This window comes from Hylaeus anthracinus, unplaced genomic scaffold, assembly GCF_026225885.1.
Source record: "Hylaeus anthracinus isolate JK02 unplaced genomic scaffold, UHH_iyHylAnth1.0_haploid 0, whole genome shotgun sequence".
Taxonomy (NCBI): Eukaryota; Metazoa; Arthropoda; class Insecta; order Hymenoptera; family Colletidae; genus Hylaeus; species Hylaeus anthracinus.
In genome coordinates this window covers 18,041,137-18,056,689 of record NW_026533254.1, presented here as the reverse complement: position 1 = coordinate 18,056,689, position 15,553 = coordinate 18,041,137, and the positions used below count along the sequence as shown (strand labels likewise).

The following is a 15,553-nucleotide window of genomic DNA, read 5'->3' as shown; positions in this document are numbered from 1 at the left end:
TCAATTTTCAGAAGCATTGGAAAATTACTACAAAGTTGCTAGCGGGACGTGAATCGATTCATAAACCTTGAGAAAAAAGAAAGGTGAAACGCGAAGCGCGAGGTTCTTTGAATCGACTGCCGTTCCTGAGCGAAGATCAACAAGTAGTTAGTGGTGGGGAGAGAGATCTGTTTGTATGCTGGCGACGGGATTGGTAGAGCGGTGGGGATATTGGCGGTAGGTCGTCGCGTAGCTGGGGGGAGCGGAATGAGAGGGAGCGAGAGAGAAGGAGTATTCGGGGCAGGCGGGCAGACAAGCAAGCGGACAGGCAGGCAGCAGGCAGCGAGCAGGCAGGGTACCGCGAACAAATCGCGCGTTCTCGTCGTCGTTCAGTTGGGTAGGCGCGTTTGTACGGCGTCGGTCTTCGGGATATCGTATACGCGTGTTTGTGCTCGATTTGTCGTCCAGCGAGGTATTCGTTGTTCTAGGTGCGCAAGTGTGTCGTGTGTTTTGTTTCCTTGGATAGAGAAGGAGCCAAAGGGATCGTGAGAGCCATGTGCGTTGGTGATGTACTTTGGTGACTGTTGAAACTTGGGTGATCGTTACGGGGAAAATAGTTTGCATCGGTGAACACGAAGAGAACGACGAGAAGAAAGACGAGAACGTGCTCGCCGCGGCCGGTTATCCAGCCGAAAAGGCGAAAGCCGGTGCAGAGGAAGGAAGAAAAGAAACATGTCGCGAGAGCAACCTGGAGGATCCATCGTACGGGCCTGGGCGAGGCCTCGGCGTCTTTTATTGTGGTGTTTGCTGCTCTGTGGAACGCTAGGTGAGTTATAGTACGCATTTTTTAGGTTAATACGGGACACTCTGCGTGCATGTATTCCGTGTTCGTGTGTTTGTTTGTACTTATTTACGCGTTCGTGTGCGTTCGACAACGATGCGTGTGTAACGTTTCACTCCGCCGCGCATGCGCGTCGACGAGGCCAACCGTACAATAATGGTGGGGCAAAGTGGGACCTAAGGCCTCGTTCATAAGCACCGAGAGAACTCGACGCTTAAAAATTTTGCCATTTCTCGTACGAGATTCAAGTACGAATAAATTTGTTCGATCCGTGGATACAATGAAAATATCAGTGCACTCGACCACATATCCGAAGGTGAGACTTTTTAGTCCGTGCTTTTGGTTAAAAAGGAGGAATCTCCCGAGAACGCGACAAGATGCCGCCATGCCATCGGTTCGCACTGGACGCGCAAACCACGACGTCTTCTTTCCACTTTTGTAATCCAAAACCAGTAGCCCGGTTCTATTTTTCTTGGCGAAAGATATCGGATAGCAAGGTATCGGGTCGAGCGATACGAAACATGTACCCTGAGAAAACCGGGGACTGTTACTCGGAGCGATAGACTGTAAGCTACTTTTGTAGAAAGGTGTACCTCTGCTCGTGGGAATTTTCAAATATAGGATCAACTCGTATGTTTGCCGTCTCTAGTTTTTAGTATCGCGAGCTGTTTCCTCCGTCAAGGGACGCTGCTGTCGTAAAATTGGAAATTCATGGAAACCACGATCGCCCAATGAATTACAAAGAACGCGTAGGCCAAAGGCTCGCTAGGAACGCTAGCTCTATCTTCGATTGGATTTCAATTTTTATTCGCGAGAACAAAGGACGTCGAAACATTTTCTACGACTTCGTTTTACGAGTTAATTTCCACGTTTTCGAAGGCGAGCATATTTGCAAACGCTATCAGAATTTTTAGCAAAGAGCCGATAACGTAGCCAGCAACGCCGATCGCGCGGAGACATGTTCGCGATTATTACATCGTTGTTACCGGTGCAAGAAGTTGACGGACAGGTCGAGAGAGACGTACGTTAGTTTTATTAGCGTTAATCGACGCGAGATTCGTTTGGACGTGGCTCCATCGAGCCAATCAGGGTCGCGTTCCATTTTGTCGAGTTGGCCTCATAAGGATTCGGCTTGAGGAGATTCGAGAGGCCTTCGAAGAACCTTACTCGTCGGCGTAATCTTAAACCACTACCAGCCGATTTCAAAGTGCTCTCTTGGTACATTCCTCGGATTTTTCCCTTGCTCCCTCCCCCTATTCCCCTTCGTCTCTATCTCCCCCACCTTCTCGCTCGGTCGTTCCTGCTCTTTTCCTTCCCACGAAAGAATGCAGCTTTAGCTGCAGCAACAGCAACGGTGGCGGCATCGTGCGCGCCATGCAGTATGGCTTCCCCTTTCTTTTTCTCTCGTTTGTTTTATCCTCGCCGCTCGAGATTCTCAAAGACGTTGGACCGTGAACGGACGTAAACAAGCCGATCTGGATTATGCAAAATGTCAGGCGGCAAAGGCCGATTCGAGAATTTTGCCGAGCAAAGTTGCGCTCTTTGCGGGAATCAAACCATCCGTCGAGAAAAAGCTTTCCAGGTTGTGCGTTCGCGGTGTATTTTTAACCGCAACGCTTCAAATTTGTTTACGTATCGGTAAGCTCGATTTTTTTTTTAAACTCGGACCAACGATTATTATTTACGTCGAGCGCAGGTAACGCAGGTGTCGCGATACGATGATTCCGTTTCAGCCCGTTATTGCGGTGCCGAATATCTAATCCCGTGTCATCATCCGGTCCGAGCTGAAAGTTCCATAAAATGCTCGACGGTATCGTCGGTGTCGTATGTTGGAAATTTGACTACAGATTTATTCTCCACCGAATATCAGCCATGCAATTACCGTGCTTTGTTCCTTTCGAGGAAGTCTGCGTAAAGACGGTTCCTTCGAAGGACCTAGCGGTAGCCTGTTTATTTTGTTTTCAAAGAACCGTCTCTCAACTGGGTCGAGATAACGTAACAAAGAATCCAGCCTCGGATATCAATCCTTTGCAAGTTCGTTCGGTCTATATAGCAAAATTAAATGGTTTTGTTGTTGTTTGTCGAGAATCTGACCAAGCACGAGACGCGTCTATAATTTTCAACTAGGTCGACGCGTCTCTTGCTTTACGTCGAGAAATATTTTGGAACCATTTTCCTCGAAATTGTACCAGAAAAGTAAATTTGATTCGAACATCGGATGACGAATAAAACCACTGTAAAGCGATTTCGAAACGCTAATAAGACTTTATTCGTTTACCGACGAATGTAATTTCACTTGGTTATTCAAACTGTAATTTGTATCGAAGAAGCGACAGATGAAAAGTTTAGCTTTCGTTTGCTATAGGAAATTTGTGTCTACGCAAGTATTTCGCCTGTCTCTGGTACTAACCAAAAGCAAATCGGAGCCCAGAAAGGGTTAAACAACGGAACTCGACGTTTCGCGAGTGGTCTACGAATAAAACGGTTTGCTTTACCTTTGGAAACTTTGCGGTTTTCGCGAGAAATCCGGTTATAGAACGAGAGAGAAGACGGAAAAGGGATAAAGAGAGAGTTAGCAATGTAAATTGGCAGCAGCGAGCGCGCGGGACTCGATCGCAACTTCCGCCGTTCGGGTTACGTTTTCGCAGATTTATTAAAACTCGGTTTAGTCTTTGGACAAAATCATCGTGGTAAACTTTCGTTACCGAAGATGACTGAAATTTCATTGGGAAAGTTTGTACGAGTATAACGGGATGTACGCTCGTACGTGGTACCAGCAAACTGTTATTTCGATTACTATGTTTCCGAGAAGAGGTTTTGATACGCGTGGTCGGTGGTTGGTTTCGTGATTTCGAGTCGGTACGCGAACAATAGATTTTTGGGCGGGAACATCGGTCGATGGAAGTTGCGAGAAAATAAATTAGGAGAAGCAACGTGATCGGCGAAGAAAAGACCGGTCGCGTCTCGGCACAGGGAACAATAAAGACGCGGAGGGGAAAAGAGAGAGAGACGAAGGAAGACGCGGGATGACGGTTAGAAGGAAGAAGTGAAAGGGAACGAGGAGCGAAGTCGAGAGGACAAAGAGCGAGCTGGGGTCGCCGGCCGTTTGTTGTAGGTGCAGCCTGTATAGAGCAGTGTCTTTCAGTTTACGGGCCCGAACTAACGACCCTTCGCGGAACCTTTGAACCAACCTTCTTCGCTCTTCGCCTATGAAACCACGCCAAAAGCTTCCAGCAAATTTCAGTTATCGCACACCACGGAGAAGAGTAACTTTTCTTTGCGTTGGTTGACGTTCCGTCCTTCCCGCGTGCTAACCTCAAGGTTGTTACCACGCGAACGATAAACAATTTGAACGCGGGACAAAATGGACAAAGATTTGTTGATGGCGGTTGAAAGTATCGAGGGACACTGGCGTAGAACACGGGCCATAGACCCATGGGAAGACGTTCAGGTTCGTCTCGAGTGCTCAGAAGGCCCCGTTCTCTCGCACATCGCACTTTTTTCTCTTTCCCTTTCGAAGAATCAAACCTAATCGCTCGCCCGTTGACGTAATCTTTCGCGATAAACTCGTATCGATACGGTGTCCGCGATAAAACCGAAACAGGCACACGTTCCACGGCGATATTGCTTTACCTTATCGCCATTCCGGACTAAATTGAACGTAAAATTCTATCGAGTCGGCAAGCCGCTTCGGAAGCCCGGAATCGAATTTGAGTTCGTTTGTCCAATACTGGAAGATCGGAGAAATTTAATTTTTCCGCAATGGTCAAATATAGAGACAGACACAATTTTAATGGAATAATGCATAACCGATCAAAATAACACGGAGCTCTCAGTTTGCAGCTCCGTACCTGAAATAATAAACGTATCATCAATTTTCAGCTAAATAAGGATGTTACTCATCTCGGGTGAAAAATAGCGCAACGAAACTGAATCGGATTCCAAAGTGTTGTCTCGAAACTTTGTACGATAGATTCGCATTTTTCTTTGAAATTTCCTCGGTATTTCTACCATTTAAGCGCCGCTAGAGGCATTTGAAACAGTCACGAGGCTGTGTCAATGACAAAAGTACTCGTTCCAGTTCCTCGAACCGGGCTGGGCCAGACCGCGCCAAGTCGCGTTGGCTCGGAGAGGGGCGCAGGATTTAGCTGTGATTCATTCACCGGGATGTGCAATGCGTCTCTCTCGTTGCTTCGCATGAAACTGTCGGGAATGACGGAGATTTTATTTCTCGGTATTACTCATTCAACGAGTAGTCCCTACCACGCGTCTATTTTCCTTGAAATCACATGGGTCTTTAAACTATGTTAAAGCTGAACCACCTTAAAGGAAAACGATATACCGTTAGGCAAGAAGAATCGCGTCGAATGTTTCGTCGATGGCCGGTCGATCCGTAGGGCAATTAAATGCACGGAAAATATGGAAGCGGGGGAGAAGAAAGGGCACGGGAATGCGCGATGCGTGGCATGCGAAGAACGCGATAGTAATTCACGTCACCCATATTACATATCGCCGAATCCGTTCTAATTGGTTGGATTCAGCGGTAGAGGCCATTGAGTTTAGAACTCTGCCGCTGGGCCGTCCGTCAGAGGCGACCGCTCGAAAACGATGCTGACGTTCAATCGCGAAGCGAAATACATTTGCATTTGGAAATCGTCCGCCGCGTCGACTGTCAGCCGTTTATGATGAACGCGATTCGTGACAAGCGCAGACAACCGATGTGAATCGCGTGCAGATTTTCAGACCGCGTTTCGCGTTCAACGATAGACCGCTTCGAATTTTGTCGACCAGCCGCGAAAATATTAGGTGCACGAGAGTGTACCGTGCTTTTGGTTGTACACTTCAATTTAAATAGGATGAAAGAACCAATTTGGCATCGAAACGGCGATGAAAAACTGCAAGACAAAATAACCGAACGAGTGCGACCGTTATAAATATTGGTAACAATTTTTTTTTTTTTTTTTTTTTCTATCCGAGAAGATAAAACGGTGCGTGGTCGTCGCGCAACGCGGGACGAAATTAATTTTAATTAATACAAGCGAGTCGAGAAAATACATTTCCCTGGACAGCCGATACTCCCGCGAGATAACTAGCAGCGATAGCGATAAAATACAAAGTACATTTTACCTCTCTATGGAGCACGGGAGAGCGGCTTTATTCGATGGTCGTGCCGCGGAGTGAATTCGAGGCGTAATTATGTTTCACGAAACGCGTAAAAAGTCGCATTATCGAAACGTTTTTACCATTTATCCGCGGGTCCAGATAATCCTGGTGTTTGGAAGAAATACTTTTAGTGGTTCTACGTGAGATTTCCCGTTACGATAACAGTTTAACGTTGCGAACAGGAAGAAACGAAACGAACAGACCTACGAATTTCGACTCGCTCGGTAATGGTAAATGTTGTTCGTTACCAGTGATAAAAGCTAACCGTGGAAGTAGCACGGCAGACCTTTAAATCTGGCACGCGTTAACGTCAAGTCAAAATTTTGATCGGACAAACGACGCAATTTCCTTCAAGACTTTGGAATTTTGAATCGCGCCACTTTTGAAACTTGGGTGCGTTATGGTCACGGTATGACTCTTCTCGCAAAGTTTTGTTGTCTGGAAACGAAGCGAGCATTACGCGTCTCGTTGCATTCATAGCTCTAATTACCCACGACTGTTGTCGGAGACGAAAGAAAGAGAGCGAGAGGGAAAGGGAGACAAAATTACTTTTCACGAGTTCTCGTCACCTCGTACTCGCGTTAGTAACTTACAGACGCGTTTAATTTCTTACGCACGACACTCGTGGACTTCCGTGTTTCATCGAAACATCCTAAATCGTTTCGCGATAAATTAATTTCCAGTTTCGCGCGTTCTTTCTCACTGTAAACCAGTGTTCTTTATTAGCGGGATATTAGGACGTTTTTAGGGAAAACAAGTTAAACATAATTTCTAACTTGGTTCGAATCGAATTGGTTGGGCAGACATGAGATTGACAGCGGTTTGGTGGGCTAAATTGCCTATTACAGCACCGTATTAGTTTGGATATAGCTATTTTACAATATCGATAGAATTAAATTAAACTAACCAAAATATGTTTAAATACCACCATGGTCGAACAACCTCGTCCAACCTATTTCGCTCGAATCGTATACGGGCGGAGAGGTTTTCTTTCTTGTAGGAGTACATAGTCGGGTTCCATCGAGTTTGAAAGATACCGCTTTAAACGGTAGTCGCTGCTTCAATGGAAGCGTTGCGTTACCGTGAGCAACGACTTTCCGTTCGACTAATTTCGAACGAAGGCACCGGTCGTAGATAAGCCCGAGAAACTCGTAAAGCCAATGGCCGGCATCGAGGTGGCATTTTTTCTCTATTCGATGCTTCTTTGTTCCCGTTGCGTGTTCGAAATCTGGTTCGGTAGAAACGCAAATGGAACCGCCTCGTTGCTCTGAACCTTACGGCTTGGTTCTTACGAGCGCTCTTTTTGTCCTGCGACAGCTTGCTTGCGCATATAGTTGCGCACCGCAATTGCGCAACTTTTCCTACCGGAGAAGCTGCATCGTCGAAGGCTTTTGACGTTTCTTAATCTCCGTGAAAAATAACGGTATCACCGAAGCACTGTTCCCTTTAATCGAACGCCTTTATTATCTTCTTTAGTCTTCTGCCTCGACTGTTAACGCATTCAACCCCATTTACCTTGGACCTTTACGTTCTCGATATCCCTAAAGGAAGATGGAAGTTACATCTTTTATTACGGGTCTCGATAGTTTACCGCAGGAAAATGTTGTTCGTCCAATCGTTAACGAACGCGAAACCGGAAAGGCAAACGGGCGATTCTCCCTTTGAAAATTGCTTCAACGTTTATCGAGTCGTTGGATGGGATCAAATTAAAAGTGCTCGCGAATCGCGATCGACCGGCGGAATCGTAAGTCGATCCGGGCAAATTTTATTTGAAACGAAAATAAGAAATAACTATTCGGAATAATATTTTACTTTTTTATTCCCCGCAACGTTGTTCGAAAATAAATGAAATATCGATTTATTTGAAATATCAAGTGCTCGTATAAAATAAGCGTTACCCTTTACGCTACGAATAAATGTTCATTCGTCTATGTACACATTTATTCACCGTGAAACGAGACGGTGTTATTCGAAATGGTATTTCAAAGGTTCCAACCTCGAGACTGTGGTAAAAGTCCAATTTTTGTTTTCGATACTAATCTCCACATCGCGCTTGGATCATTCCCTCGAGGACCTCGCCTAAGTTGTCGAGTCGTACACCTGCCAACATATACGCAAGCATCGAGAACCAAGTTTGAATTTATTACGATAATGAATCATTCAGAAAAGAGAAATAGGTATTTCCGGGCGGCTCGTAGCCGAAAACCAAAAAGTTGCGCGAGAGTGGAAAACGTTAAGATATCACCGTTGCTCGAAAGCGCCAACTTTTAATCGAAAGCACGCCAAGGACTAGCGAAGACGGAAAAGGATGCTCCGCGTTTCGTTACAATTCTCGCGTAGCGGAACGACTTTGAATTTCGATACAGCTCTTCGCTATCGGAACATTTGTCGAAAACAGCTTGTTTCCTCTCCGCACACCTTTCTCATTCCTGCTAACAAGTTGGAAGTTTGTTCGATTTATCGATATCGGCTCGTATTTACACCGTAAATACGTATTTCCTCACCAGTTGCCCTTTGGACGATTTAAGCGTCTTTTATTCCAGGTCGATCAACCTCGAATACACTCGATGATCGCGAGCTCGGAAACTGTCGATAAACAGCCATTCCTCGAACTTTATGTTCCGCTGGTCGATTCGTAGAGATGGTATACATCGAACCGTGAATACCACGAAACACCGTTGCGGCTGTAACTATTCGCCGTTGCAGGAGTACTCGATGATGCCTACTCGACACCACCCGTCTTGCCCAACCGTGAATATCGCTTGTCTCTGCAGAATTTCCACGTCTTTACGCTCTCAGTGTTCTTCCCTCGTCTCTGGCTTCCTTTCTTTCTCCCCAGTCCTTTTCTCTTCTCTTCTCGCCTCTTCGAGCTCGCGCGAGATGTCTCATTCGTTAACAAGTTCACCGTCGAGTGGTGCTTAGCGATCGATTTATCGGGACGCAATTGTTCGTAGATTTGTATTCTCCATTTTTAATCGTTACTCGGGTATCGATCGAATTAATGCGACGAGAGCTCGAAAAATATTACGGTCCGAGGTCTTATTCGCTACAGACCCAGCAGCAATAAAATTGTACGACCGCGATAAAAGGAAAGAGGAACTGAAGATACGACGATACGCGTTAGAGACGATCAACGCGACGCGACGGCGGTTGCAAGCGCATCGATGAATCGCTCGTCTTCCTGGATTAGTCATCCTGTAATCGAGGAGGGTCTTTCATCGGCGACAGGAAATTCGTTCGCCTTGACTGACAGAAGAAACGAGCTCGAAAAGCATCGAGCGCCCACCTCCCTTCTCCCATTGCGCTCGCTCTTTCTACTATTACGAAGCAACCCCTTAATCGCCTTTCTTTCGTACGCTCGTTCTGATTAAATGAACGACGGGTTGGTCGCGACTAGTCGCAAAGCGTCGAGTAGACGAGAGGGAAGCGTCACGGCGGTGCCAGCCTCAAAGAAAAACTGTGCAACCGTATCGATGCAACGTATCGAAAACTCTCTTGCCCTTTGACATTTCCGTGCGAACCCCTCGTAAACGACAAATCGATACAAAAAATGTATGCGATCGTACACAGGAAATTTTTACTCGGCCAAGAGAACTCCGATATGAATACGACCCCGAAAGTACACGTTAATTAATTTTACGAGCCGCGATCGAGGACAAATTTGCTTTCCAATTTACGGCTCATCCAGATACTCGGTCGATGAAAAATAGCACACGGAAACGGATGAACTGAAGTTTCATTGTTCTAAAACAGTTTACAAATTTCTATTCGTGTAAACGTCGAATTTGTAGGGAGAATTGTCGAATGCGAGAGGGTACGAGAGAAGGTCGCGCGCATGCAACAGCAACGGAACAAGTATCACTGCGAAGATTACGTCCCTAGCGAGTCGCATTCTACTGTAACCGCATACCCTGTACAACCGGCTTCTTCGCCATCGTCTTCTTCTTTTCTTCATCTACGTCGCGTACGCGGCACTACTCGGCCTGCGATACAAACACCCGCTGGTTTTCACGCAGAGCCGTATAATCCTTTCCGCTATTGCTGATAGACTGGTACGTTCTGAAACGCGTGTCATCCTCGGAGCCCTCTAGCTTATCCGTTGCGATGCTCCCACGTCCTTTTAGAAACTCGAGATATACTTATCCGTACGCTTGGCGATCCATCCAAATTTGTTATTATCGAGGGGAAAAGCGACGGTTGAGAAACGCTGGTGTGGAAGTTTAAAATCGAACAAAAAGTCGATTCGACGCCAAGCTAAACAGACCAGATTCGCCCGTCGAATTTTGTAACCAAGTTTTCCGTCGCCCGAGCTCTAGTCATGGAAACTGTACTTTTTCCCTCTGCTGGTTCTGCTAGTTCTGGTTTGTTCAGAGAAAACGTGCTCGCTGTGTACCGTGCGAGTACGCCGAGCGATGGAGAGAACGCGTCTAGCAGAAGTAAGATGGAAGAAAGAAGAGTCGAGGTCGCGAGCTGAAAGGAAAAAGAGCAAAGCGAGACGAAGCGATGCGTCGCCATGTTGGCACGAGTACGCGACGCGAGTTAACTTATATATTTCTAGTCTCGCTAGCAGTCGTTCGCTTCAGGCTCGAGTACTTACCACTCCGTCTCGCGTACTACAGCCGCGTCAGTCGCTGACCTTCCGTTTACTTTCGAGCGCGCGATCCTGCGAACGGTATCGCGAAAGGAAGTGGGTATCGGATACCCGTACGGTGAGCAATAAGCCGACTCAATCGCTTCGATACCTTGGAACGAAATCGTCGCTTTCGGGAAGTCTTCCCGTCACTTCCGCCGCGATGAGTCAAAGGGGCTTTACCAGAGAAAAATGAGCCTCTAGTAGTTGCGTGGAAGGCTGAAAGTGGAAAACTAAAGTTAATGACAAATGGCAGTTTCGTACAATAGGAAACAAGTACCTCGTCGAATCGCGACTACACTTTCATCTGTAACGGGATAATTCGAGAATCGAATAACGCGTGGAATGACCTTATCGCATTTTCACACCTTCGGCAACTTTAAGGAGGAACGATCCTTTACGAGCGTAATCGACTCGCGCGAAAGGAAAAAGCTCTCGGCGTACAAGAGGTGATTCCATTGCAGTGGTCGTATCTCGCGATTACGATTTTACGGTTAACCGACCCCGGGAATGCGAGATAGTCGCTGCATCTTGTTCGCATCGGTGCTTAAATTTTGTTCGCATGCATTTAGAAAGCGGATATTAAACGCAGGAACGGGAGGAATAGTTTTCCTTTTGCGGGAACCTTCTTCCGTTGCTTTACTCGGGACGAATTCGTAAATATGCATTCGAACGGCAATACCCGAGCAAGGATGAGATCGCCAACCAAATATTCCCGCATTAGCGGATCGGCATTAGCATTATTACGTTATCGTTTTGCCGTTAAACAAGTTCCTGTGAAAATAACTTGGCGGCGCTGGCATCGCTGTAGTGTAATTCGCTGGTAGATATCTGTACGCTTAGCAGCCGGAGAGGAACGAACCTGTCACTCAAACGTCGCGAATATTAGTTCACCAGAGAGCATATTGCTTGGGAATACGGAGAATTAGTGCGTTGAGGTAATTGCACACCGCGCGTTACGTTTCAGATACACCGAATCCGTTGCTGGGACTAATTCGAAACAGCGATCTGTTTAGACACGGTGCAAACAATTCCATTCGATGTAACGGTTACCGATGGGTAGGTGCGCGAAGAAAGAAATAAAACGTAGGCGTAGACAAATTTGAATTAGCATAATGCAGGAAATTTCGCGGAGGAAAAAGTTGAGCGGGACGTATCTAGTTCCCTGATTTATAGGTTGGGTCGTCTGGAGCTTTTGCTAATTTCGTGGACTGTACTCGAGATTAATTACAGTAACCCACATAACGTAGCGTGCATGTAGTCTCCGCGGTCGAAGTCGAGAATACCGAAATTCTCCGTTTCCAAGACGAAACGCTCCTCTTGCTCTCGTCGCGCATCCTCCTGAAACGAAATTTACGGTCGCCTTGTCATCCACGACGGGGATCCTCTCCTCGCTGTATCCAGCCCGAGAACGAGGACCAAAGAAACTTCCGCAGCTGCTCCTTTCGCGTAGAACGCGTTATTTTTGGTGTGTTTCTATTATTTTGACAAAGGAAGGTTCCGTAGAGAGATTCCTACGCGCGCTATTTTTGCCCAGAGTAGCTTTTCTAAATCTTTTGTCGTCGATTTCTAGCTCCGAGTACGATGTTTACATCCAGCCGAAGAAGTTGCTTTTGTGAAAACGTTTCACCGCACGGTCCTCTAACAGGTGTAACAAACATACTCCCGCGAAATCCGTTTCTCCCGATCGAGCGCGTTGCCTCGAGCTTACCCTTGTTTCTTTTAACGTCTTTCGTCCTTACGCAGCGCGCGAAACTCGCATCCTTTGGTTTATCCACTTTCCTCTTCCTTTTACGCGAATACGTCGAAGGGAATCACAAAAAATAACCGTAACGAAAGAATCTCCAAAATTCAAAATCGTAACGGTGAGAAATACTTTCCGTCGTGTATCGGTATTTGATAAAATCTTCACTTACCGATAATTTAGTTTTGCTTGTTAATTTCCACGAAAGTATCGATATCGAAAATAATAAAACAGCGTGCGTCGAGAAGAAACACTTTGTACACGCTGTTCGAGCGATGCTTTTACAACTGATCTCTTGAAAAAATAATCGTGGACAAGGTATAATTTGTCGACACTATGATCCCTTAATTGCGACCTAATTTTTTTTACAAATTGCCCTAGCCCTTGAAAGAGGTCGTTCAGTTTCTACGGGAATGAGCTACGGAGAATGCCCCTGAGCGATGTTCGCGATGCGGGAGAAATTCGTCGTTTCGTTCGTAAATTGCGTTTTTATGATAATAACGCTATCACTCGTTGGTTTACGCGACACGTAGCTTTGGCCAATAGCGAAATAGCCTGCTTCAAAAATTCTCGTTAAATCTCAATTAAGATTTAAGGATGTTATCTTCAGTTTCCTTCTCGTTTTTCATCGCAAATCGAAGCAACGTTTCGGGTCAGGACCATTTTAATTTTCAACTGTCGCGTACGCATATCTTTTTAAGACGCGAGTTTTTTGTTCCTCTCTGCCTCGTTTTCGCGCGGCCTTTTCCTCGCGAGCGGCAAAGCGCAACAAATACGCGTCGACCGTGCCGTTTCGTAGCTCGAAATGTTCCCAGCCTGTACGTGTTGGCACGTACCCCGTGTTTAGAACGGAGACGTGGCTTGCACCTCTAACGAACCGGTCCGGAGAAATTAAATATTTCTCCTCGTACTTTTTAACACGACACCTCGCTACAACCGCCTCTTCCTCTCGGTGTTCGTTCACGATTTCTTCGTAACTCGACGCACCGAATCGTTTTTGCCTCGAGTTCGAGCAAAAAGGAACTCTGCGTGTGTTCGAAGAGAGTAACGAGGAGAGAATTTAATCTCCGGAAGTTGGTCAGGTTGGAAGAAACAAGGGGCTGTGCTCGATTATTTTTGGATCTTCCGCCTAAAATAGTCGAGGACCAGATATCCATCCGCACGCGGCACATCGCGCGTTGCTCGAGTCTTTAGCCGCGATGCTAATGGTAAATCGATACTCGTGGAAGCATTCGAAGGAAACAGCCGTACCTCGAAACAAATCTGGAGACGGAAAAACGGTAAATGGGAAAGATCCGACGTTGGCGTGGTGCTTGTTGAACCACGGGATGTATCGCACACCGATTCTGGTGGGTGTAATGCGATGCGCATAAGTAACGAAGCGTGAAAAGTTTGGTCCAAAAAGATTAAATCGAATCTTATTCGATCTTATTTTTTATGTGCATTCAAAGTGCAAGAATAAGACAATCGCGAGTTGGAAGGTCCAACCGTTAAGTTACTATCGCTAAATTGCTATCCGACTGGAAGGACGCTTCGAGTCGAGTGCTTTATCGTAGCAGTGGTAGATTACAATCTTTTATCGTTAATTCCCTCGTAAACCATTAGTCATCCACTCTTACGGCGGAAGATGAATGAAATACTATTTTGGTTCGTCGCCCACCTACGAACTTTCATTAAAAACGAAGCGTAACATTCTACGCGCAACATCTTGTTAGTCATCGCATTCCTTTGGAGCGCATTCCTTCCGTCTCGCGTGGCCTCGGACGAAGATGAGCTGAATGGCGTTGGACCGACACACTGCGAATAAAAGCTCCGCGTAACATATTCATTCGCACGTTTAGTCGAGCGAACGGTTCTTCGGGTAAGCTTCTGAAAGAGAATTCCTTTCGTCCTTTGACTTGGAAACGATTAGAGTCGTCGTCGACGCGTCACCTTGGAGATTTCTCGAGAATTGCGACGGTTGCGTTTATATCGTCCATCGATGATCACGTTTATCGAATTGCTTCAACGGTTGCGATGCGTTTATCAGGGTGTGGCACTCGATTCGTAACTGTACGCCAGACAACGTTACCGATATCGCGACGCCTCACAAACTTGGAAAGAACTTGGTTGGTAGCGCGTACCTACGCTTTGCGTTCTTCGCGATTAAGCGCGATACTCGATCGAAGAGAGAAGCTAGCGTTCGATCCGATTCTTCTCAACGACTCATTCTGTCGCGCTCGCATCATAATTTATCGTCGTAGTCATTAGCGGTCTCTGCGAGTTTCGCGTTCACTGTGTATATCCTCGCACACACGGTACAATTTACGCGCTGGCGTAAATTATCGACGCGGTTGTTGTCGCGGTGCAACGGTAAGGTCGCATAGCCAATGTATTCGTTCACGTTTTCGAAAGTCAGGATTTCGCTCAATCCCGGAACAAATAAGCTCTGTCGTCGATCGTTTATATTATTCGCTGTGCCACGGTAGAATTAGTTTCGTTTGAAGGTATCAGAGGGAAGGCGATGCCTCGATCTGGCATCGCGCCTTTAGATTATTGCAACCAGCACGGGATAATTTGTTTTGATTCGATATACGGTATCGCCCGATCGACTAGCACTACTCTACTTTCAATTACGAAACGCATTAAGATGACGCGTAACAGGAAAAATGAACGACCAATTCCCGTGGTGGATGTTACGTACGGTTATCGTTGTTTGGTCTTTGGCAGCGTGTGCGTCAAAGGCAGCCAAGGCGCTCGCCCTTTTCGTTCGAGCAGCGTTATCCGAATCCGTCTCTCCCCTCGATGATAACGCTTAGCTCGCGGGTGCCTATCCATCCGGTTATCCATATGGCAGCTGCCTCGAACGAATCCTACGTATTTATTAATAGATTACTTGCGAGACGTGCCCGGTCACGTATACGCGTACAATCGAATGACGGGGACGCGGGTGATAATCGAACCAACCGACCGACCAATCGAGGAACGTACGCGTACGTTCGTTCGTGGAACTCCGTTTCTCTTCGGAGTTGACTCACATGCGATATACCTGCGGCGGTGGTGGTGACGTCACCGACATTCTTGTCGGTCTTGTCACGCGTACGATCGTTAGGCTCTTGTACGAGTTCCTTCGCTGGTCTCGAGTTCTATGCATACGGATTCACGAATACGCGACGCTCGAGCGTGCTGGTGCCATCGTTCTTCGCCCGAACCAGAA

The 15,553-nt window shown here is 46.6% G+C and overlaps 1 protein-coding gene across 3 annotated transcripts in view; it reads left to right on the top strand.

The window, feature by feature from the left end:
* The first annotated feature begins 291 nt into the window (after positions 1 to 291).
* The window catches only part of LOC128893170 (DE-cadherin), a 64,617-nt gene continuing 49,355 nt past the window's right edge, over positions 292 to 15,553 (top strand). For all 3 annotated transcript variants that reach the window (XM_054154005.1, XM_054153997.1, XM_054153990.1), the window contains exon 1: positions 292 to 805. In XM_054154005.1, the coding sequence (XP_054009980.1) occupies positions 712 to 805 (94 nt within the window). In that variant the 5' untranslated portion in view covers positions 292 to 711. The remainder of the gene's footprint in view (positions 806 to 15,553) is intronic.